The 25,368-nt window shown below is 46.0% G+C and overlaps 1 protein-coding gene and 1 long non-coding RNA gene across 3 annotated transcripts in view; one reads left to right on the forward strand and one right to left on the reverse strand.

The window, feature by feature from the left end:
• LOC308580258 overlaps positions 1-25,368 on the forward strand; it is a 423,078-nt gene that overhangs the window by 13,169 nt on the left and 384,541 nt on the right. The window lies entirely within an intron of this gene.
• Positions 2,631-12,857, reverse strand: LOC308580182 (meteorin-like protein). Of its 2 annotated transcripts, XM_081181529.1 has the most exons (4): positions 11,680-12,857; positions 8,649-9,058; positions 7,336-7,395; positions 2,631-3,446 (listed from the first exon to the last, which is right to left on the reverse strand). In XM_081181529.1, exons 1-4 carry the CDS (start codon positions 11,808-11,810, stop codon positions 3,130-3,132), a joined length of 918 nt encoding a protein of 305 aa, XP_081037655.1. In that variant the 5' UTR covers positions 11,811-12,857; the 3' UTR covers positions 2,631-3,129. The 2 variants fall into 2 exon arrangements, with proteins under 2 accessions (XP_081037655.1, XP_081037654.1); XM_081181528.1 differs by lacking the exon at positions 11,680-12,857 and having other exon boundaries at positions 8,649-9,428.

Consider the following 25,368-nt stretch of genomic DNA (forward strand, 5'->3'; position numbering starts at 1 on the left):
ATTTCGTCTTGCGAGGCACCACTGTATCTCAATAGCATAGAAAGCCAGTGTGGTCTAGGGGCTAGTGTCGGACTAGGACTTGGGAGACCAGAGTTCAAATCCACTCTCGGGTGATGATAAAATAAAATTTTATTTATTCATTCATCCATTCGCTGCCCATCCGACTGGGTTTCTCCAGCCCCTCCGGGCAGCTGCCAACAGATTAAAAACAGAATAAAACATCACACATTAAAAGCTTCCCTAAAATTTGTGACTTTGGGCCAACCACTGCATCTTAGTGCAACTTACTTCACAGGGTTGATGTGGGCATTAAATGAGGAGGGGAAGAACCAAATACAGCACCTTGAGCTTGGGGAAAAGGCGGGCTACAAACAGGGGTGCCAACCTGAATAAAACATTGGGGGCCCAGCAAGCCCCACCTGCATAAAATTGATCACATGATGTGGCGCACACACATCATTTGAATGTGCCCATCAACTTTGGGGGTGGGGGTGGCCTGGCCCCTTCAAATATTTCATGCGGGGGGGGGCAGACACAAAGAGAGCTTGATCCCTAGGAGTTGGCTCTGGTGGCTACAGATGAAATAAGGAAATAAATAGGATGGAGCTGAAAATCAACTTGCATGAGTTAGATGTTGGGCAGGGCAGGTCTACTTTTAAATAGCGACAGTGGGTTCGGTGAAATTAAGAAATGACCGCATCTCTTCAGAAGGAAAATGTCGAACGGTGTTTTACAAGATGCCGACGGCTGTACCTTTTATTTTTTCTCACAAAAGGGTAGCTTTAAATGGAAGGGTCTCGTTTCAGCGCAGCTTAAGTGAGACTCCTTTCACAGGAGCAGAGCAGAATAAGCTGCAGGGACTTCTATTCACACAGCCTGCCATTTATAGGGGTGGTCCCAGTCACTCAAAAGCTCATTAAAGAGTTTTCTCTCGCTTGGACTTCATGATAGCGTGTCGAGGAGTGTGAGTGGGGGGAGAGTGAGTGCCTTTGCAGCCTGCAACCACTGTTTGGACTAAAAGAGGTGCAGACTCTACCAAAAAGAGCAGGCCTGTGCAGGCAGCAGATATGAGCGACTCCTGCACCTTTGATAACCTGTAAACCTGTTAGAATTCCTGCTCTATGATTGCAGTCATGGGATATTTATCTTTCACATGACGGTATATGTTTTGACTCCACAGAGTGGGAAGTGACAGAGACAGGATGTTTGTGTTACTGTGTTCCGTAAAGAGGGACTATTGTCCTTTGTTCTTTTTCTCTTTGCAGTGCTCTGTGTGTGTTTATATGTAAATAAAGTAGATTAGCCAAAATGCTGAGTTGCTGAGGTCTGTCACGCATGATGTGCGAACACTGCGGATCCCTAAGTGTGCCGTTGTTGGTTGGCATCAGTCACTGTGATGTTCAGGTAGAAGAAAGCTTTTGAAGCTCCCGAATGAAAGACCAGGAGTGAGAGAACATGCCAGTCGGGCATGTGTCTCTGCCAGGGTCCTACTCGAGTGTAGGCTGAGCTCCTGACAACCCACCTTGATCTCCCCAGCAAGCCAGGCAAGGGGCATTGCTATGGGTCACAGAACCATTCCAGTCTGGCCAAAAACCTCTGAAGAGAATGCCTGATGAGGTGTAGACAACCCCAAGGCCATTCTGGAGTATGGACTTCATCCCTGAGGTTCCTTGCACCACACTGGACACAGGTGTGGCAGCAGAACATGGAACTTTTCTCAGATAGTACCAACATCTCCTTGTCTCAGTCTCCGTGGTGGTGTGCCAAGCCGGCTACTTTGCCGGGCTAAACAAAGCCTCTGTAGCTGGTTAGTGGATGTGACGTTTGCCCTCCTAGGTGTGTGACATCATACCGGGTTCATAAGGAAAGGGTTAACTAATTGTAACCAATGGGATTGTAGCCAATTCAATGCTTTTGAATTATGGCGCTGGAGGAGACTCTTGAGAGTCCCATGGACTTCAAGAAGATCAAACCTCTCCATTCTGAAGGAAATCAGCCCTGAGTGCTCACTGAAAGGACAGATCCTGAAGCTGAGGCTCCAGTACTTTGGCCACCTCATGAGAAGAGAAGACTCCCTGGAAAAGACCCTGATGTTGGGAAAGATGGAGGGCACAAGGAGAAGGGGACGACAGAGGATGAGATGGTTGGACAGTGTTCTCGAAGCTACCAGCATGAGTTTGACCAAACTGTGGGAGGCAGTGGAAGACAGGAGTGCCTGGTGTGCTCTGGTCCATGGGGTCACGAAGAGTCGGACACGACTAAACGACTGAACAACAAGAACAAACCAATGGGAACCCAAGGGGCAGAGATAACTGTGTATAAGGTTTAAGCACAGAGGGTTTTGGGGTGGGGGAGTTAGAGGTAGGGTTGTTGAGAAGACAGTCTGGAGTTAGAAGAGACAGAGAGGATAAGTCTGTGGGTTGGGCTAGTCTGGTGTGAGAGAGTGAGAGAATTTGTTAAGAGGAGTCAGTCAAACAGTTGAGATCCGTCAGAAGGTATTAGGAAGGTATAGGCCGGTAAAGAAACTAAAAATACTGATAGGAATATTATCTGAGAAACCATAAACTTGTTAATGTTTGTAAAATAAACTCTTTTTTGTGGGGGTTCACTTTTAACAACTGACTGGACTCAGTCTTTTACCAGAGAGTAACTGGTTGGTGGCAGCGGGGAAGCGAGCACAGTGGTGGCACAGGGATCAATAGACCGTTAAACATCCGGGGACCCTGTGTGATCGCCACAGTGGAGTTCAAAACACACCTGATATTGGAGACAATACAATTCCGAGTCATCCTTCCTCTGTTCTTTATTTTTATTAGCAAAGTGCTTTACATTCTTTATTGTTTGCCCTCACAACAACCCTGTGAGGTAGGCGACTACAACTTCCCCCTTTTCCCAGTCAGGAAGTGGGTTGACTTAACTTGCCCACGACTGCACGACGAGTCCATTGCCGAGAAGAGACTTGTGAGCTAACCTGTCGCTATTCTCGGCTCCCTTTCCCTTAAAGAAAACGCAAACTTCTCTTTTGACGTTCCACCTCTGCCAAACAACACGAGCGCCATCGTTCTCCCTTATACGCAAAGCTGTCCTGAAATTGGTCCTTTGGATCATCACGACAGGCATGGCGACTCCTTAGTCAAATGGAAACTCGCAGGGATTTGCCCCCCTCTCAATAGCTTTGTGATAGACAGCACCGAAGTCTTTAAATCGCGGGGCACAGCCCAGCCAAGCTTCCCCAAAGTGCTCATTGCCCGTGAAGAGGAAATCGCCGGTTCCTTTCTTCACCTTACATTGCAGCAAGGTCTTGACGGGTCCTCGCCATTCGCCGCTCACTTTATCTTGCTGAAAGATCTGGTTTTTCTGCCTGTAGACTCGCCGCGCGCCGACTTCCACCTGGGACATGTGGTTCTCCGCATCATGGGTGACGTTGTGGATCGATCCTCTCACCACTAGGTGTAAATTTTGTGTGTTTATTTATAAGGGAACTATGAATCGCCCTTCCTCCAAATGGGCACAGGGCAATCCGCAACAAACATAATTTTGAAAACAGGTGAGTGCATTTTGAAACAACAAATCGTCGAAACACTGACTCATGTAATGCTGCTAAGGATTAAATATTGCATTATCAAGCCTGGGCAAAGAAAACTGTTTCTTAGTTGACACCTGAAATCCAACAATTCGAAGACAGGTGTAACTCTAGGGGTGAAGATTCCATCTGGGCCTGTGGGTCAAACTTGGCCCACCAGTGGGTCTAATTTGGCCCACGATTCCATTTCCCCCAAACCATGCCCATCATCTGACATCACCTAACCACCCAGGGGTCCTTTGCCTTTTTTACCTTTTACTTTATACAGTAATAGCTTGGCTTCCCCCAAATAACTATGGAATGTGTAGTTTGTTAAGGTTACTGAGAATTGTCAGCGGACCCTCTTTCCCCTCACAGAGCTACCGTCCTTCGGGTGGTTTAACAGTCAGTCCCTCTTTCCAGAAAACTCTGGGAATTGTAGCTCTGTGAGGGCAATAGGGGTCTCCTGATGCTTTCCATGATTCTTTGGGGGAAACCGTGACGTTTTTGAATTGGTATCACGGTGCTTTAAATGTCATGTGCCGATGTGCCCGATGTCTTCTACTCTGCTCAAGCCGGTAGTTCATTTCCCTCCTTCTCTTGCTTAGCTAAAGCAATGAGCCCCACTGTTTTTCAGTTGATTAAGTTACCGGCAGGGCCGGGTTTAGGTCTGATGAGGCCCTATGCTACTGAAGGTAATGGGGCCCTTCATATGTCCAGCTGTCCTTTGTCAACAACAAATTGTCCCTGTTTTTTTGTGTTGAATATACGCTATATGATAATTTATGGACCTAATAGGTATCTAAAGCCATTTGCACATGTTGCCATGCAGAATGTAGGCACCCTATATATAGAAATGAGCAAACCAGTGATATTTTAGGGAGCAGACTAGCAGGCGGGGCCCATGACTTATACCATAGGACACAACACAAAACACTGTTGCTGTATGTAGGTTTTATTTTATTTATTTTTTATCTTATATTTTGAAAATGTACATCCAGTCCCCCCCTTTTAACTTTTTTGGGATCCCCAAGAGAGTGTGACCCTAAGCTATAGCTTGTTTTGCTTTTGCGTAAATCCAGCACTGGTTACCCGGGTCTCAAGTGAGGAAGTTCCTCCTTGCTGGGCCTGCAAAACACACACACACACACACACACACAAAAACGACTGACAGATGTTGTGCTGAAGGCCACATGGTGGGGGGTATTTAGACATAAAGCATCCACAGAGCAGACGAAAGAGCCCTTAGAACTGACTCTGTTTATGGCTTCACTTCCATGCCCTGGATTTAGCAGTTGCCACCACCAGGTGTTTTTTTTTTGTGTGTGTGTGTGTGTGTATGCGGATTAGATCAAATAACTGGTCATGAAAGTGCAATTGACCCCCAAAGCACACTTAGCTTTATGGTTCTTAAGAGCAGAGGCCCTCAGACCTCAGGAGCAACTTGGAGTAGGAGGAACAAGAGCATTATAGTTTGTCAATAGACTTGACTGAAGCTGAGTGCTGGGGGGGGGGAGAAGGGGGACAGAACAGGGGGACATCTGTTATGCTAAAAGGCTAGTGGCTTCAGGAAATTGGATTAACTAAGGAAGTTCCCGAAATCTTCCTAAGTAAGTTCTTTGTGCCCATGACATGAGTGAGATAATTATCCTCAAAGGGGGGAGATTTCAAATGCTGCCTTCTTTTGCAGACAAATTCCATAATTGATTAGTTGGTTTGGGGTGCCTTATTTTCGATCACAAGTAGAAATTGTTGTCTGAGAGCTGTAGGTGTGGAAATGGGCTTGTGACCAAGTTAGGGATGATTTATTCACCCACAGGCCTTAAAAATATATACCGTATATTTTGCTCTATAAGACTTCACTTTTTCCCTCCTAAAAAGTAAGGCGAAATGTGTGTGCGTCTTATGGAGCGAATGCAGGCTGCGCAGCTATCCCAGAAGCCAGAACAGCAAGAGGGATCACTGCTTTCGCTGCGCAGCGATCCCTCTTGTTGTTCTGGCTTCTGAGATTCAGATTTTTTTTTTTATTGTTTTCCTCCTCCAAAAACTAGGTGCGTCTTATGGTCCGGTGCGTCTTATAGAGCAAACATTACGGTATATTTAATGAGGAGGGGTGTTTTGTCAGGCAGAATTCAGGGTGCACTCAAGGCAGTGGCCATCTAAATGCTATCCTGAGGACCCAGATTTCAATGTAGAACATCACCACGAATACAGTGGAGCCAGATGTATGTGACGGATCATTCTGAAGTTCACTATCGGTCTGGGATGGCGACAAAAATAAAAGTCGCCATGGCTCGAAAAGATGCCCACCCCCCAGCCCTCCCCTAATAGTGATGTGAATTGGCTTTGAGGAGACCTTTACACAATGAGCCTATTCATACGACTTGCAGTGCAATATAAGTTCAGAGGATCTTACTCCCAGGAAAGTGGTTACAGAAGACAGAATGGCCACCACTAGGCATGATTGGAGTTGGCATGGAAGTTCTATCTGTGATGACCCATTTGTTCATGAAAATCAATGCTTGACGTTTCAGTGATGTAAACCTTAAAGACCATTAGCAGCGTGGAACCATCGTAGGGCTCAACTCAGTGGTTCATACCAGATCCTGCCAGAACCAATTAGTCCTGCAGGAGACAAATTTTCGACAGTCAAACCTCGGTTGTCGAACGTACAGTAATCCATTCTGGAAGACCGTTTGACTTCTGAAACGTTTGACAACCGAGGCGCGGCTTCCGGTTGGTTGCAAAAGCTTATTGAACTCAAGCAGAAGCAGCATCGGACATTCGTGTTCCAAGGAAAATCAGAACATTTACTTCCAGGTTTTTTGGTGATCCATTCTGCTAGGCTTACGCACCAAAGTCCCTCTCACAGAAAAGAATGAAAACTGCACTTAGAATCATAGAAGGGCCCTGGAGGGTCAGGTAGGTAAAAGGTAAAGGACTCCTGGGCGGTTAAGTCCAGTCAAAGGCGACTATGGGGTTGTGGCACTCATCTCGCTTTCAGGCTGAGGCAGCCGGCATTTGTCTGCAGACAGCTTTCCATGTCATGTGGCCAGCATGACTAAACCGCTTCTGGCACAATGGGATGCCGCGGCGGAAACCAGAGCGCACAGAAACACTGTTGGCCTTCCTGCCGCAGCGGTACCTATTTATCTACTTGCACTGGTGTGCTTTCAAACTGCTGGGTTAGCAGGAGCTGGGACAGAGCAACGGGAGCTCACCCCGCGCAGGGATTCGAACCGCCAACCTTCTGATCGGCAAGCCCAAGAGGCTCAGTGGTTTCAGGAAGCCACCCGCGTCCCTTTTCCTTGAGGGTCAGCCCTCTGTAAAACAGGAATCTGTTTCTCCAACGTGGGGCTCGAACCCACAACCCTGAGATTAAGAGTCATATGCTCTACCGACAGAGCTATCCCAGAGGGACATTTCTGTTCACATCAGGTGAGCATGTCCCATGTTATGATAGTTGTGCACGGTGGAGGAAGCATGCCTGCCGACTCTACCAGGGAAACAAGCTCTGCCTGAGCATGTGAACAGGGTATGTCCCATTATTTCCTTGCTCAAGGAGAGGTGCATTTAGGCATGCAAAAGTAGCCTTCTGTGCTATGCTCCAACTTCACAGCTGATCAGCAAGAGGCCTTTCATTCCGGCTGCAGTCCTACCTGTGCACTTACCTGATGAGACACAGTGGGATTTACTTCTGAGTCTAAATATGCACAGGACTGCCCCGTTTGCATCTCTCCAAAAAACAATGTTCTCCTGCCAAGCTCACTTACCAAAATCACTGCTGCAAATAGCCATGAGGAGTTCCATGTTGTCACAGGGGCGGCACATAGCTGGGGAAGGAAAACACAAAGTCGATAAGGAGGGTTGCTAGAGGGCTCTTCAACGAGTCCCAAACGGTAAGCCTGCTGCAACGGCCTCACTGGCATCTGGATCAGGTTTTGCCTTCATTCCCAGCATCTGAGAGCATTTGTATGATTTTCTGTAACATGGGGTGGGGGAGTGGAATCTGGGGTCCTGCAGACGTTGATGGACCAGAGCTCCTTTCACCCCAGCTCTTGGCCCTGCTGCCTGCAGCCCAACAACATCTGAAGAGTCACAGGTTCCTCACCTCTGACCTTGAGGGGTCTTGTGATAATCCACTCAGGAGCATCTGTTTCCAAAGCAGTACATAATTTCTGTCAATTTGCTGAGGCCTGTAGAGGTCAGCTTCTTACCCTCCAATATTTCTCCAGTGAAAATAGGGACATTTGACAAATAAATGAGCTGCGAGGTCTTTTTAAGACAAGCACTCTCTGGAATTAGATATCTTGGATGGTTCACTAGGAATGTGTGCTCATAGCATTCAACATGTTTCTTCTTATATTATTTTAATTCTTTTATAGTTTAACTGGTGGGGATGCAAGAAGCAGCCTTCTTTGTGGCTTGTAATTATTTGTATGTTTTAAACAGATTATATATATGTACAGTTGTACCTTGGAAGTCAAATGGAATCCATTCTGGGAGCCCATTTGGCTTCCAGAATGTTTGGAAGCTGCAGAAGCCCCGTCAGGCGTACGGCTTCCAAAAATAGTTCGCAAACGGAAACAGTCACTTCAGAACAGTCCATTCGGGAGCCAAAACGTTCGAGAACTAAGCTGTTCAAAAACCAAGGTGCAGAGCTTTAATACTACCAATGTTTAACTATTTTTTAATGTTTGTTTTCCCTATATTTCCCTATGTTTTTATCTGTAAGCTGCCTTTCGGGGAAAAGGCAAGGCATAAATATATACTAATTAATAAATAATAATAATAATAGCAGAAAAATGGGTAAAAGTTTTATTTTGCTCTTCAGGGCTTCTGGTATAGCTGATTGATTGGCTGGCTTTGCTTTCATTTTATCTTTTGACCTGGTTGCAGCTGCTGATGTGAATAGCTTGCTTTTTCTTATATATATATATACGTTTGATATTTTATTGATCTAATTGTTTTATGAGCAGCTTTTGGGGTGGGATGGGGTTATTTCATGTGAACTTGAAGATCGACGTCCCCACATGAGGTTCGAACACCAAACTGGGGGAAATGAGACCCACACGTAATCGTTTACCTTCCACAAGCGCCATTTTCTGGAAGTCTGGGCCTGTGACGGTCTTGTTGCTCAGCAACTCATACTGGAAGCTGGCTGTCCTGCGGCTGATGTCCCTCTGAGGACTGGCCTGCAGGAAAAGCGCCACCCTCTGGGGTGTGCGGGTGCTGAAGCAGGAGACTTGGTGCAGGCGGGGCTCCTCAGCGTCACTCAGCAGCAGGTGGAGCTGCCCATCCCGCTCCACGTAGATGTTGGCACCTTGGAAAGTGTTGGACGGCTTGATGCAGACGGCGGTGTGCTGAGCGCTGGACAGGTTGGGCTCCAAGATGACGCGGAGGGCTCGGGTCGGGTACATCCATTCCAGGAAGCCCTCGGTACAGCGCAGGTGGACCTGCTCCACCGCACGGGAGCGGGGCTCCCAGCTCAAGCCGCTAGAAAACAGAGGGATGGACAACCGTGACAACCAAATCTCTCTATCTGGCCCATGGGACTCTATCCATGCCAAACCTCCTTCCATAACCAAACCCCTTGCCATAGGACACACCCCATACCAGCAGTGCTTCGCCTCCTCCATGAGTGTTTTTGTCCGGATGGAATTATTATTATTACTATTATTAAAGGGTAAAGGTAAAGGGACCCCTGACCATTAGGTCCAGTCGTGGCTGACTCTGGGGTTGTGGCGCTCATCTCGCTTTATTGGCCGAGGGAGCCGGCGTACAGCTTCTGGGTCATGTGGCCAGCATGACTAAGCCGCTTCTGGCGAACCAGAGCAGCACACAGAAACGCCGTTTACCTTCCCGCTGGAGTGGTACCTATTTATCTACTTGCACTTTGACGTGCTTTCGAACTGCTAGGTTGGCAGGAGCAGGGACCGAGCAATGGGAGCTCACCCCGTTGCGGGGATTCGAACCACCGACCTTCCGATCGGCAAGTCCTAGGCTCTGTGGTTTAACCCACAGCGCCACCCGCGTCCCATATTACTATTGTTGTTGTTGTTGTTATTTGGCATACAAATAAAATTATTATTATTATTATTATTATTATTATTATTATTATTATTATTATTATTATTTGTACACCACCCCTATACCTGCAGGTCTCAGTGCGGTTCACAATATAACACCACAATATAAAAACACAAAATAAAACCCAAAACTAGCCAATAAACCATCCCTCTCAAGATTGGGGCATCGGGCCGGATCTCTCAAGTGTGGCACTGAATGAATTTCCTCAACACTGGCAGAGGAAACCACCCATTGAGGAGAAGAGAGCCTTCATCAAAGCTAACCACACTGTTGAGATGGGCATGGTACTTTGCTCTGACTGATAAACTTACACAACGCTTTAGAATGATGCGTGGAGCAACAACAACAACACAAGGATCCCTTTGATGCTGATTTTGCTTCAGATTTATTTCTGTTATCAACTGTTACCTAAAGGTAAAGGTAAAGGACCCCTGGACGATTAAGTCCAGTCAAGGGCGACTATGGGGTTGCAGCACTCATCTCGCTTTCATGCCAAGGGAGCCAGCGTTTGGCCACAGACAGCTTTCCGGGTCATGTGGCCAGCATGACTAAATTGCTTCTGGCGCAACAGGACACCGTGATGGAAACCAGAGCGCACGGAAATGCCCTTTACCTTCCCGCCACAGCGGTACCTATTTATCTACTTGCACTGGTGTGCTTTCGAACTGCTAGGTTGGCAGGAGCTGGGACAGAGCAATGGGAGCTCACTCCATCGCAGGGATTCGAACCGCCGACTTTCTGATCGGCAAGCCCGAGAGGCTCAGTGGTTTAGACCACAGCGCCACTCACATCCAACTATTACCTAAAGGAACCTCATCCCCCCTCCCTGTAACTCATACATATTTTTGGCTTGGTTATTAACTTAACTCTGGGTAGCTCTGTTGGTTAGAGCATGGTGCTGATAACACCAAGGTCACAGGTTCAATTCGCATGTGGGATAGCTGCATATTCCTGCATTTCAGTGGGTTGGAAGATTGTTATCAGGATCCCTTCCAAGCCTACCATTCTAAGGTTCTGATTGTATGCTGGTACTATTTTCTGCCTTATACACAGAACCTGCATTTTGCTTTGTGCCTAGTTACCAATACACATTATTTTGTTGTTTTTATGTGTTGTTTCATGTTATTCTTAATATAAAAAAACCACACACAAAAATTCATACATATAAAACTAACCATTTTGGCCTTCTGAGTGGTGTGTATGTTTCAGCTCACAGATATTTAGGAAGTCAGTCTTTGAGCCAGAGCAGGCCAGAGGCTAAAGGGGAAATCTTCTACTCAGTCAAATATCAAATCTAACAATGTGATTTACGGATGCCAGTTCAGCTTTCAGCACCTATATGCTTCAGATTACAGAGCAGAACATGGCTGCTTTTAGGTAGCCAATTGACGCATTGTGTACGTTGTCGAGACAAACAAGTTTTAGTTTTTTTAAATAAGTAAAAATGTAATTATACAGGGATCATTTCAGAACAAGCAGTCCATATTTAAGAACTGCAGAAAGTTAGAGCTTGATGGGGAGGTGGTGGGGAGCCTCGTGTAGCGTGATTCTATATGTTCAGAAATAAGCCTCATTGCATTCAGGAGAACAATATTTTATGCAGTTGGAGGAGTGTACATTGCCCCAGCCTTAAAATCCCTTTGAGTTCAGTGGGAGAGTGAAGTTGAAATTGCTTCCCTTGAACTCAGTGGGACTTAGACCTATCAGACTGTTTGCCAGGACAATGTGCTTAAATCTGCCAGGTATTTAAAATTACGCTATTATGCTATGCGAATTATGCTGTTAATGTTGTGCACTCCCCTGGAATCTTTGGATATAGAAAATGAATTAATAATAATAATAATAATAATAATAATAATAATAATAATAATAATAATAATAATAATAATATCCATTTCCTCGGCGGATGTTGTGCACTGCCCTGGGAACTTCGGATATAGAAATTGAATTAATAAGAATAATATTCATTTTCCTCTGGCGCGTAAGTTGCGCGTCGCTTTGCCTCGCCCTCTCCGCCCACGGCTTACCTGCCCTTCCAGCTACAGTAGTCGGCGGCGCACGGCTGCAGCCATAGGCGGAGCAGCAGCGGGAACAGCATCCGCATCCGCAGAGGCGGCGTCCCTGCGCGCTTGCTCCGCGCCTCCCGCTCCGGGGACATCAAGCGGCGGCTTGGGGGCAGCTGGGGGCCGAGCCAGCGCGAAGCCAATCCCTCCGTCGAGAAGGGAAGGAGAGGGGAGCCCAAAAGGGTGCTTCTTTTTCCTTTCTCTCTCCGCGGTAGGGAGAAGGAAAGCGGCCTCGTTGGAGAGCGCTGGATGGAGACTGGAGAGCCAGAGGCGCGCGCTGTGCGCAACAGGACGAAGCGAATGAAACGGGAGAGCGCCCGACCCTCCCTACCCGCGTCCCATGCCTGTATTTCAACGAGGTCTAATCTGCGGTTGAGTTGACAGATGTCCCTGGTTTTCCAGAACTCCCACTTCTCCCCCCAGCATCGCCAAACACAGGGGCTGCGCTTTGTTGCAAAGAGGCGCCCCCCCAAACCAAATTATACATACATAAGGCAGCAAGGAGCGTTCTCGCCATTATTGAATGCCCAGTTAGAGTGCATTTAGTCGTATATGTATGGGCTGTGGGTTGGGAAGGTGGTACAGGAAAGAATAACAGCAACTTCTTATCGTTATTAATATTATATTACTATTTCCATCTCATTATTACATCTCTCTCCTGCAGCCTTCACCACTAATGCTAGGACCAACAACGCGTCAATACAGACCACAAAAGAGATGATGCCGAAATGGCAAAATTAACGGGGAAGTTCAGAAATCAAGAAGACAAGAACTTTAAGACAACCACACTTGTAAAGTAATGGAGACTATGGATAATTTAGGACAAGAATTTGGATATGCAGTTGTAAATATTATCATTATCATCCATGGAAAGGATGGGGGTGGAGTCAGGAAATTCAGAATAATATCAATATTTGTATTTGGAATTGTTTTTTGTTACATGTTTATACTTTTAAAAAAATCAAATAAAAAAGTATTTTTTAAAAAACACAATACAGTGGTACCTCGGGTTACATACGCTTCAGGTTACAGACTCCACTAACCCAGAAATATTACCTCGGGTTAAGAACTTTGCTTCAGGATGAGAACAGAAATCGCACAGCAGTGGCGCAGCGGCAGCAGGAGGCCCCATTAGCTAAAGTAGTACGTCAGGTTAAGAACAGCTTCAGGTTAAGAACAGACCTCCGGAACGAATTAAGTTCTTAACCTGAGGTACCACTGTACAGGCCACATAAGCAAAAGGCAGCAGGTTTAAACTACTTAATATGAGTAGGAAAAGAGCAGGAAAAACATTTCTGACAGTAAGAGCTGCTTGACAGTGGAACAGACTCCTGCGAGAAGTGGTGGACTCTCCTTCCTTGGAGGTTCTTAAGCAGAGGTTGGGTGGCCATCTATCACGGGTTGGACTAGATGACTCTTGCAACCCCTTCCAACTCTACAATTCCATGATCCTTAAAAATGGCTTAAAAGGGTCAGCTCCCACTTTATAATTTTTTTGTGCAACTCTAACCTCTAAGCCTTCTTCAGCAAGCGCCCTTGTATAAATGCTATTGCAGTTGTCCAGATGATTGTTATACAGTGGTACCTCGGGTTACATACACTTCAGGTTACATACGCTTCAGGTTACAGACTCCGCTAACCCAGAAATAGTGCTTCAGGTTAAGAACTTTGCTTCAGGATGAGAACAGAAATCGCACAGCAGCGGCGCAGCAGCAGCAGGAGGCCCCATTAGCTAAAGTGGTGCTTCAGGTTAAGAACAGTTTCAGGTTAAGAACGGACCTCTGGAACGAATTAAGTACTTAACCCGAGGTACCACTGTAATCTGGTATGCCAGTTGCAGGTGTGTGTTGATGCACTTAGAAGAGGAGTCTGGATTTGATATCCCGCTTTATCACTACCCTAATGAGTCTCCAAGCGGCTAACAATCTCCTTTTCCCTTCCTCCCCCAAAACAAACACGCTGTGAGGTGAGTGGGGCTGAGAGACTTCAAAGAAGTGTGACTAGCCCAAGGTCACCCAGCAGCTGCATGTGGAGGAGCGGGGAAGCGAACCCGGTTCACCAGATTACGAGTCCACTGCTCTTAACCACTACACCACACTGGCTCTTAATACTTCACCTGCTGTTTGTACGCTTTTGCTAAGTGCGCAACGTGGACCTGAGGTTTTCTTCACAGCTGTATGGGGCTTCGGTTTTTGTTTGTATGTTATCCATTCCCCCCATCCTGCAATAAACTCACAAGAATGCACCTTCGATTTTAAACAGCCTCTCCATTGGGTTTTGGAGTACAGTAACGGTTGAGAAAGGCTCAAAAGTAATGACAGTGCCAAAGAGGAAAACAATCTCTGTCTTACTTGGCTCTTGAGCAGTGCATTTTTAAAAAGCCAGTCACCTTTGGGGAGAGCACTGGTCTTTCTAAGCGTTGCCAGGTTGCCACCCGGGGAAGGCTCTTTTGTTATTTTTAAACCTGCTGCTGTTTATTCCTTCCTCTTTTGTCTCTGCCAGCTGTAGTGAGCAGGACTCTAATGTGCTTCACAGCAGGCAGAGAAGAGGTGAATTAAAAGGCCAAGGAGGAAAGCCAGCAGGAAGCCCCAAGGCTGTTCCTATCCTCTGTTAAAGAAAAAAAAAGGGGTTGTGGGGTTTTTTTGCCGAATTTTCAGGTTCTGTGCAGGCAATCTGACTGGTATTTCATATTCAATGCATAAACATGCATAGTAACTAAATCTGAAAAAGTGTTCCATGGAAATGCATTTTATTAAGATGATTTTTCTAACTTGCTTTATTTTAAATGGAGGAAGCCACCAGCATAATTGCCAGCTGCCATTATAATTGAACCCCACCCCCACCGCCGATTCATTTTCTGTGAAACAAAAGTGCCTGTTTTCCTTTGGCCAAATGCTGGTGGTTATGAAATGGTTTTAATGATTTGAGTACAAGGGACTGTGAAGTGGCTACTGCTGGAGACCAATTGGACCAGGGTGAAGCAACATGGCTTTGTGATAACCTTCTGGGAAGTTTTAAATTCTCCTCGTCTAAAGTCAGGAATCTGAAGAATATCTGAAGGAGCGTCTCCACCCCCATCGTTCTACCCGGACACTGAGGTCCAGTGCCGAGGGCCTTCTGGAGGTTCCCTCACTGCGAGAAGCAAAGCTACAGGGGACCAGGCAGAGGGCCTTCTCAGTAGTGGCTCCCGCCCTGTGGAACGCCCTCCCACCAGATGTCAAAGAGAACAACAACTACCAGACTTTTAGACGACATCTGAAGGCAGCCCTGTTTAGGGAAGCTTTTAAGGTTTAATGCATTATTGTATTTTAATATTGTGTTGGAAGCCGCCCAGAGTGGCTGGGGAAACCCAGCCAGATGGGTACGGTATGTATGTATAATATAATATAATATAATATAATATAATATAATATAATATAATATAATATAATATAATATAATATAATATAATATAATATAATATAATATAATTATCCACTCAAAGTCAAGCATAGCTGCATCCCACTGATTTCAAGAGGAGTTCCCAAGACCAAACCAGAAAGAATTGTGAACTTTTTCAGAGGCATGAAGTGATTTTTTTTGTGTAGGGGAACAGTTAGGGCTGGAGGCATCAGCTTGTGAGTGATCACCTGAGCATCTCGTCCCTCCATCCCTAAGACAGGCAGAAGAAGCTTCACAGGTTTGGGGAAGGAGATGCCAGGCCTCTGACAAGATGCTGGAGTCCTCCTGCATCCTCCCCAGGTGGGCTTTGGGAAGGGGGCGGAAGAGCTCTTGGATCCATCCAAGCATCGCACCTCCCTCCCTATGCTGGGCAGAAGCTTCCTGGGCTTTGGGAAGGAGCAGCCAGTGGGAAAATTTAGGGGACTAGCCTAGTTCTTCTGGTGCACTGACCACACACCACTGCACCTCTTGACTTTTTATAAAATGGGAATGCAGCTATGATGTGTTATAGCAAGTCAAACCACTGGGTCCATTTCTTCTTTGGCGATCACTCGTCACCGACTAAGATTGTCTTCCATGAATACGGTCTTAACAGTGAGTCCGTAAGTGACTGTGGAGGCCAATTCTGGATCCACACATCCTTCCAAAGCGGGGACATTGGTTTCTAGGCAGGAGCTGATCACGGTGAGGGTTTGCCAAGTGTGCCCTTGCGTCCTGAGTTTGAGCATCTTCATAGTCCATGACACCTTTAGTAAAGGCTGTTCTCCAATTGGAGCGCTCGCAGGCCTGTGTTTCCCAGTTGTCGGTGTTTATACTACATTTTTTTTTTAGATTTGCCTCGAGAGAGTCTTTAAACCTCTTTTGTTGACCACCAGCATTACACTTTCCATTTTTAAGTTCGGAATAGAGTACAGTGGTACCTCGGGTTAAGTACTTAATTCGTTCCGGAGGTCTGTTCTTAACCTGAAACTGTTCTTAACCTGAAGCACCACTTTAGCTAATGGGGCCTCCTGCTGCTGTCGCGCCGCCAGAGCACGATTTCTGTTCTCATCCTGAAGCAAAGTTCTGAACCCGAGGTAATATTTCTGGGTTAGTGGAGTCTGTAACCTGAAGCGTATGTAACCCGAGGTACCACTGTAGTTGCTTTGGAAGACGATCATCAGGCATCCACACATGACCAGCCCAAACTTAAGCCAGTATAGCCTACACCAGGCATAGGCAACCACGCCCTCCAGATGTTTTGGGACTACAATTCCCATCATCCCTAGCTAACAGGACCAGTGGTCAGGGATGATGGGAGTTGTAGTCCCAAAACATCTGGAGGGCCAAGTTTGCCTATGCCTGGTCTACACTAACAGGCAGCTGCTTACCAAGGTTGCAGGAAGTTGTTTTCCCCAGTTCCACCTGGGACTGCATGCAAAGCATCTTATCAGTCACTACTAGGACCCCTGGGGAATGGGTGGTGAGGAATCTCTGCTGCTGGATCTCACTGTCAGCCTGGCTCGCACATCTGGCAGTTCGTTGCACCGCCAGGCCGATGTGCGCACCAAGTCGACCCTCTGGCTTTGAAAGCACAGCACGGTTTCAAAATCGGCAGCACCCTGTTGGTGAGCAGTGAAAAGGTCCGCCCGAGTGCACCGTTACCCGAAACCCCTTTTGTCCCACAAAGCGCTCATTCTCAGCCCTTCTGGCTCCGGCTGACGGTTAATGAGGAGACTAACCTCCTTTTGTCTTTGGAAAGAAAAAAAATATATATCTTAAAGTGATTAATAAGAGTTTCTCACTGCACTTTTAATAGCCAACAAAACAGAATCTTGTCAGCGCAATCAAAGCAAACATTGAATGATTGATGGAAATTCAATGGCTTTAACTTTGGCTTTCAGGATCGCCTTTCAGGGGTCCCTGAACAAGAAAGCCCCGGGGGTCCCTGCGATTATCATGCTAAAAGCCCGCTCTGTGCCTGCCAATAATTAGATTTCTATATGCATTGGCTTTCCTGGGCTTCAATGTGCAACATGGGGAGCTGCTCTTTTGCGGGTCTCGAGGAGCGAGGCTCCCTTTCAGCCTCCCTTAAGCGTGGAATCGGGATTTCGCACCCGGGCACGGACAATGGCTCTGTGCGCTCTTGTGTGGCACATGCTCAGCTCTGTGTGCTATTGTTCTCCCCACCCCCTCTCAATAAGGCAAGGCTCACAGGCAGCAAGACTTTTAAGGCCATCTGTTACCTCGTTGCCAACAGAACCTTCTCACATTGTCCACAGCTGACCAGAGCGAGGGGAGTGGAAGCTCAGAGAGCCATGGCTCTGGACAGCTCCCGGAGACGCGATTTGTGCTCTGGGCAGCCCGCCACTGCGAGGGAAAGAGGCTCTTTTTATGGCCAGCCAATGTGAAATGGAGAGTGTGGGTCAAGGTGGAGTTCCTGCAGTCCCTCTTTGCATCCTGGGCAGTTTTGTTGTTGTTGTTTAGTTGTGTCCAACTCTTCGTGACCCCATGGACCAGAGCACGCCAGGCACTCCTGTCTTCCACTGCCTCCCGCAGTTTGGTCAAACTCATGCTGGTAGCTTCGAGAACACTGTCCAACCATCTCGTCCTCTGTCGTCCCCTTCTCCTTGTGCCCTCCATCTTTCCCAGCATCAGAGTCTTTTCCAGGGAGTCTTCTCTTCTCATGAGGTGGCCAAAGTCTTGGAGCCTCAGCTTCAGGATCTGTCCTTCCAGTGAGCACTCAGGGCTGATTTCCTTCAGAATGGAGAGGTTTGATCTTCTTGCAGTCCATGGGACTCTCAAGAGTCTCCTCCAGCACCATAATTTAAAAGCATCGATTCTTCGGCGGTCCAGCTCTCTTTATGGTCCTGGGCAGTAGAAACAGCTATACAGTGGTACCTTGGGTTGCATACGCTTCAGGTTACAGACTCCGCTAACCCAGAAATAGTACCTTGGGTTCAGAACTTTGCTTCAGGATGAGAACAGAAATCATGCTCTGGCGGCGCAGCGGCAGCAGGAGGCCCCATTAGCTAAAGTGGTGCTTCAAGTTAAGAACAGTTTCAGGTTAAGAATGGACCTCTGGAACGAATTAAGTTGTTAACCCGAGGTACCACTGTATTCAGACCGAATGGCTTGCTGAGGAGCATAGAATCATAGAATTGGAAGGGACCCTGAAAAATATACGGGGATCAAACCTGCGACCTTGGCATTATGCTCTAACCAGCTGAGCTATCCAGGCTTTTTCAGACAATATGAAGATAGTAAAGGTAAAGGGAAGGGACGTGGGTGGTGCTGTGGGTTAAACCACAGAGCCTAGGGCTTGCCGATCAGAGGGTCGGCGGTTCGAATCCCCGTGACAGGGTGAGCTCCCATTGCTTGGTCCCTGCTCCTGCCCACCTAGCAGTTCGAAAGCACATCAAAGTGCAAGTAGATAAAAAGGTACCACTCTGGCGGGAAGGTAAACGGTGTTTCCGTGCTCTGCTCTGCTTCGCCAGAAGCGGCTTAGTCATGCTGGCCACATGACCCGGAAGCTGTACGCCGGCTCCCTCGGCCAATAAAGCGAGATGAGCGCTGCCACCCCACAGTCGGTCACGACTGGACCTAATGGTCAGGGGTCCCTTTACCTGCAATGGGAGCTCACCCCGTCGCGGGTATTCAAACAACCGACCTTCTGATCGGCAAGTCCTAGGCTCTGTAGATTAACCCACAGTGCCACCCGTATCCCAATATGAGGATAACCATAAGATATTTTAAGCTAAGTTGAAGTGACCTCTCTGTCAGCAAAGGGCAAGGTAACACCAATTGCCCTATAGCATGGAGACAAAGTTTTTAGGCATATACATAAATTTTATTTATGCTTTTCAAGTTTATACATTTCACTAATTTTACAATCATTTCAACATTTCAAAACTTGACTTCCCTCCCCGTTTCTGTGGTTTCTTAAATTTATTTTTAATATCTTCTGCATATCCAAATTAACTTAATTTGTTCATTTATTCATCTATTTTAAATATATACTCTTATCAAACTGCAGGTTATTACAATAAACACTGACCCACAGACCCACAATTGCCCCACGGAGAAAAGGGCGGCAAGTTCAATATGCCCTGTTTTTAATGTTTGGTGTTTTATTGTGTTTTTAATATTCTGTTGGGAGCTGCCCAGAGTAAGTAAGTAAGTAAGTAAGTAAGTAAGTAAGTAAGTAAGTAATAACTAACTAACTAACTAACTAACTAACTAACTAACTGATAACAGTTTTAAGGCAAATCGAAAGCCAGGCATAGAAGAATCGTATCCACTAAGCAAATCGTTCTTTAAAAGTATGACAGGAGTGGGGAAACTGTGCCCCACTCAGATGTTGCTGGGCTTCATCACTACAACCATCTGGCCACAAAAGGGCAACAGTCATTCTGGTGACTGTAACCTAGTTGGAGGAGCCATTTGGCACCTAGCTTATATATACGAGTTTCTTTTTTCTTTAAAATTAAATTTTCTGTTTTACAATTTCAAATAAATGTTTTACAAACGTTAAAATATCCAGTGACTTCCTCTTCCTTCCGTGGTTCATTTTACATATCTTGCATCCCTGCGTATTTTATAATAACCATTCAAATCAATTTCCCACTATTACATTCATCAAGAATTATTTACTCTGTTGAATTTATCTTAATGTTGCCAGTGTTTTCAGCTGTACACCGTTATTTTCCATATTACTCAATAAACATTTTTCAATCTTCTTTAAACGTACGCTCTTCATGCTCTCTTATTCTGTATGTTAAATCTGCAAGTTGTGCATATTCTGTCAACTTAAGCTGCCATTCCTCTTTAGTTGAGACCTCACTCACTTTCCATTTGGGGGCTAACAAAACACGGGCCACAGTTGTTGCATATATGAATAACCTTTTCTGATACAGTGGTACCTCAGGTTACATACGCTTCAGGTTACATACTCCGCTAACCCAGAAATAGTGCTTCGGGTTAAGAACTTTGCTTCAGGTGGAGAACAGAAATTGTGCTCCGGCAGCGCAGCAGCAGCCCCCATTAGCTAAAGTGGCGCTTCGGGTTAAGAACAGTTTCAGGTTAAGAACGGACCTCTGGAACGAATTAAGTACCACTGTACCTGGGGATTTCAGTCTGGGTTATCCCCAGCAGAAAGGACTCTGTTTTGTTTTTTTGGGGGGGAAGTAATTGTAAACATTTTTTTCAGTTCATAACAGATCATTTCCCAATACTCTTTTAGCTTTTTACGTGTCCATATACATACGAGTTTCTAATACTGCCTCCTGCCATTTTCACATGTGAAAATAGGTTATTATTATTATTTTTGCACAGATATTTGGTTCACAGCATAATGTGGAAAACAGTTCTTTTCACATGCTAGAGAATCAAACAATACTCTCCCCCATGCAAGTAGTAGTGTAACTCGAGATGAGATGTGTTAACTGTCATTACTGATCAAATATACAGTGGTACCTCAGGTTAAGTATTTAATTCGTTCCAGAGGCCCGTTCTTAACCTGAAACTGTTCTTAACCTGAAGCACCACTTTAGCTAATGGGGCCTCCTGCTGCTGCCGTGCCGCCAGAGCATGATTTCTGTTCTCATCCTGAAGCAAAGCTATTAACCTGAGGTAATATTTCTGGCTTAGCGGAGTCTGTAACCTGAAGCGTATGTAACCCGAGGTACCACTGTACTTAACCCAAGGTACCACTGTACACTTGTGGAGAAAAGTGCTCTAAAAATGAGACAGCATAAATCAGCCTTTGTGAGCCCAGATTTAAACTTGTAACTAGCTTTTATTGGCATAAGTTAAAACAGTAAAATCATACAAACTCATCCAAGTACATTGATCACCCAAACACATACAATATATAAAAAAAGACTAGATAACCACCACTGAATAAATCAGGCAATTTTAATGATCTTGGCTAAGCACCCCGAAACAATCTTGGTAATTTCTGGAGTATAATCCCTCAACAAATATTGAATTACAGACTCTTTGCAAATTGATAATCTGAGCAGTAAGGGAGCCACAAGGAGATCTCTGCAATGGGTGTTGAGAAGACGGCAATCCAAAATTATGTGATACATTGTCTCTTGTGAGCCCTGATGTTGCTGAACAACTCCCATCATCCTCGGCCATTCGCCATGGTCAAAAAACATCTGGAGGGTGCACTGTTGGGGAAGGCTGAAACAAACAGCAGTTCAGAAGGGATGGGACTTCTTGTTTCTCGATTATGGGGGACTTAAAAGGTAAAGGAACCCCTGACCATTAGGTCCAGTCGTGACCGACTCTAGGGTTGCAGTGCTCATCTCGCTTTATTGGCCGAGGGAGCCGGAGTACAGCTTCTGGGTCATGTGGCCAGCATGACTAAGCCGCTTCTGGTGAACCAGAGCAGCGCACGGAAACGCCATTTACCTTCCCGCCGGAGCGGTACCTATTTATCTACTTGCACTTTGATGTGCTTTCGAACTGCTAGGTTGGAAGGAGCAGGGACCGAGCAACAGGAGCTCACCCCGTCGCGGGGATTTGAACCGCCGACCTTCTGATTGGCAAGTCCTAGGCTCTGTGGTTTAACCCACAGCGCCACCCATGTCCCACTATGGGGGACTAAGTTACCGTAATTTTAATATGTCGCACAAAAATAATTTTGCGATTGCCAGCCTTAGGAGGAAGGAGGGAGCTGGCATTAAGATCTTGTGCTAACAAAGGCAGCATAGTGATCTCTGAAGCTCGGTTCGAGACAATTATGCCGCCGCTCAGAGCAAAACGTCGGCTGAATGTATCTGACCCGACCTCATTTTGGAATCAAAAGCTACATGCAAATAGTCTTTTAAAAGGTCTGATCGCAGGCACAATATCGGGAGTCGAAATGCCAAAGCTCCTCCTTTGTTCCGAATCAGTCAGGGAAGCAGAAAGGAAAGGATGTTGGGAGGATGCTGACACCATGATGAAGTGACCCCCCGGGAGGGTTCATTCAGACCCAACGTACTCCGCACTCAAAACCAGCCCATCTGCTGCCATTAGAAGCCATTGAGGCACTTGATCTCTGAACCGCTCTTTCTACCACCAGCAAACTCACAGCCCATCCCCCCCCTTCCCCAGTGGACATCCACATCCACAGCTAGTTGGGTTTGTCAGTGGGTCGTTTTCCCCAACTGCAGGTCTAGTGAAAATGGGAAATGGCGGAGACCACTTTGAGAGGGCAGGAGGACCCCAGTGCAGGTTTATATTTTACATCTGAAAACACCACAACTACCTGAAAATGATTTATAGATGGTATTTAACTTTGTGTAGACTTACTAAAAGGGACGCGGGTGGCGCTGTGGGTTAAACCACAGAGGACTTGCCGATCAGAAGGTCAGTGGTTCGAATCCCCGCGACGGGGCGAGCTCCCATTGCTCGGTCCCCGCTCCTGCCAACCTAGCAGTTCGAAAGTACGTCAAAGTGCAAGTAGATAAATAGGTACCGCTCTGGAAGGAAGATAAACGGCATTTCCGTGCGCTGCTCTGGTTTGCCAGAAGCGGCTTAGTCATGCTGGCCACATGACCCGGAAGCTGTACGCCGGCTCCCTCGGCCTATAAAGCGAGATGAGCGCCACAACCCCAGAGTCGGTCACAACTGGACCTAATGGTCAGGGGTCCCTTTACCTTTTTTTTAGACTTGCTAAAATGTTTAAGTCCGAATCAGATAAGTGCTGGAGATGAAATGAGGTTGACGGTGGTATACCTCTAGAAGGGTAAAAAGAGTATTGGGAAACGATATATAATGAATTGAAAAAAAAAATGTTTAAAAGTACCTTTCCAAAAAACCAGAGTCCTTTCTGTTGGGGATAATTCAAAGGGAAATTCCCAGGTGTTAAAAAATATTATTTATATATGCTACTACCACGGCCCATGTTTTGCGAGCCCAAAAATGGAAAATGAGCGAGGTCCCAACCAAAGAAGAATGCCAACTTAAACTGATGGAATATGTGCAGCTTGCAGATTTAACATATAGAATAAGAGAAAAAGAAGAACATATGTTTAAAGAAGACTGGAAAATGTTTACTGGATATATAAGTGAAAACTGTGTTCGTTTGAAAATGCTGGCAGCACTAAGATAAATTCAACAGTGCAAATAAGTTTTGGTGGATGTAACAATGGATTACTGAATGGTTTAGTTCATGTAAAATATGTCGGGATGTAATGTATGGTATGCAAAATGAACCACGGAAAGAGAAGAAGGGAAGTCATTGAATTAAGGTTGTTTAAATGAATATTTTGAAATACAAATTAGAAAAGTAAAAATTATATATATATATATATATATATATATATATATATATATATGAATGAATATGAATGAAAACACCACAACGCATGAAATGCTTTTTGAACTACAGACAATTCTCATTTCTGCATGGCACTGGGGCTCCCACTGCCCACATCCCAGCCTATTTTATGAAATCACAGCCTGCCTTTCTTAAGCTGCTGCGATTGTACCACCCCAGCTTGCAAACTCCATGGCCTGGTGCAAACATAACCAAGGCCAAGGTTTAGTTTGGCTTCCGTGTGTTGAAAGATAATAAATGGGGCTGTGCATTCCTCCTCTATGCATAGTCAATTTAAAATTGCACGGCTCCACAAATCAGCTTGATTCACGTCTGAACCAGCAAGCCATGGCTGGTCATCGTCTTTCAGTTTCGCATAGGAAAACAGCTTCAAACTATAGGCCTTTCGGTCCTAACTCGGAAGGCAAGCACAGAACCTAGTTGCTGGTTTGGATGGGGGCGTAAACTAGAGTTTGCCAGAACCGGGAAAGAACAAATTGGATTGCATCCAATGGTGTTGCTCACCTGATCACAAGGTTAGCAAAAGACAGGAGCAATTTCAGCAATTCCCTCTCCCCCCTTGCAGGCCCCCCACACCTCCCTTAAATCTGCTCTGAAGGAGGCTCCCCCAAGCAAATTTATAGGGGGCATACAGGGGACTGGACAGCAAGGGGAAGAGGGAGTCACCCCAAAAAAATCCCCTACGTTTTGGGGATGCAAATCTTACCCATCGGCACAGCGACACCACTGGATTCAGCCCACTGAAACTTGAGTTGCAAACCCACACTACATCTCCAATCCTGCAAACCATGGTTTACATTAGGACCAGAACATCATGGGTAAAACAACCCACGACTGGAAGATTCACTTATTAGCTATTGCATTAAGCATTTCAACGAGGGGGAGCAGAGAAAATTTGCAGCTCTATGAATAATTTGTTTTAGAAAGGTAAGCTAGGCTTTTTCATGCAGAGGGATGGATTGATCCCTGATGAACCCCCCAGGGACCAAAGTTTAAAAAGGGTAGATGACCATTCTTGTTGTTGTTGCTTAGTCATTTAGTCGTGTCCGACTCTTCGTGACCCCCTGGACCAGAGCACGCCAGGCACCCCTGTCTTCCACTGCCTCCCACAGTTTGGGCAAACTCATGCTGGTAGCTTCAAGAACACTGGCCAACCATCTCGTCCTCTGTCGTTCCCTTCTCCTTGTGCCCTCCATCTTTCCCAGCATCAGGGTCTTTTCCAGGGAGTCTTCTCTTCTCATGAGGTGGCCAAAGTCTTGGAGTCTCAGCTTCAGGATCTGTCCTTCCAGTGTGCACTCAGGGCTGATTTCCTTAAGAATGGAGTGGTTTGATCTTCTTGCAGTCCAAGGGACTCTCAAGAGTCTCCTCCAGCACCATAATTCAAAAGCATCAATTCTTTGGCGATCAGCTTTCTTTATGGTCCAGCTCTCACTTCCATACATCACTACTGGGAAAACCATAGCTTTAACTATACGGACCTTTGTTGGCAAGGTTATGACCATTCTTAGTTCTTAAAAAAATACATTGGGGGGGGGGCTCTCACAACAACCTTTTGGTATCACTGATCACAGCAGGGGACCTGTGAAGGCGTCAGCATTTTGTTTTCAAAGGGCAATTTTTGCCTTGGGGGGCGGCCCACAAAAAACTTTGGAGAGCTCACATGCATCATATGGGCTGCAAGGTTAGTAACCCCTGCTTTAGGGACAGCGGAAGCAGCATTATACAGAGTCAGGCCATATGGCCCACTATTATTTCACCAGGGTTTCAGAAAGAAGTCTTTCCCATCCAATTTAGGGGTGCCCAAAGTTGAACTCAGGAACAACCACAGGCAAACTACATTGTCTGCCCTAAAGCCCTTGTTTAAAGTTTATGATCTACGTAATAAACCAATAGCTCTT

Source organism: Podarcis bocagei (genome assembly GCF_964188305.1).
Source record: "Podarcis bocagei genome assembly, chromosome: 2".
NCBI lineage: Eukaryota > Metazoa > Chordata > Lepidosauria > Squamata > Lacertidae > Podarcis > Podarcis bocagei.

Excerpts from the sequence above, each read along its gene's own strand:
- LOC308580182 (XM_081181528.1), bottom strand. The coding sequence starts at position 9,201 with ATGGAGGAGGCGAAGCACTGCTGGTATGGGGTGTGTCCTATGGCAAGG. Across the intron at positions 7,396-8,648 it reads GAAAATGGCGCTTGTGGAAG|CTATGTGCCGCCCCTGTGAC; the intron begins GTAAACGATTAC and ends TTCCTTCCCCAG. Across the intron at positions 3,447-7,335 it reads TATTTGCAGCAGTGATTTTG|TGGTGAGAGGATCGATCCAC; the intron begins GTAAGTGAGCTT and ends ATTTACACCTAG.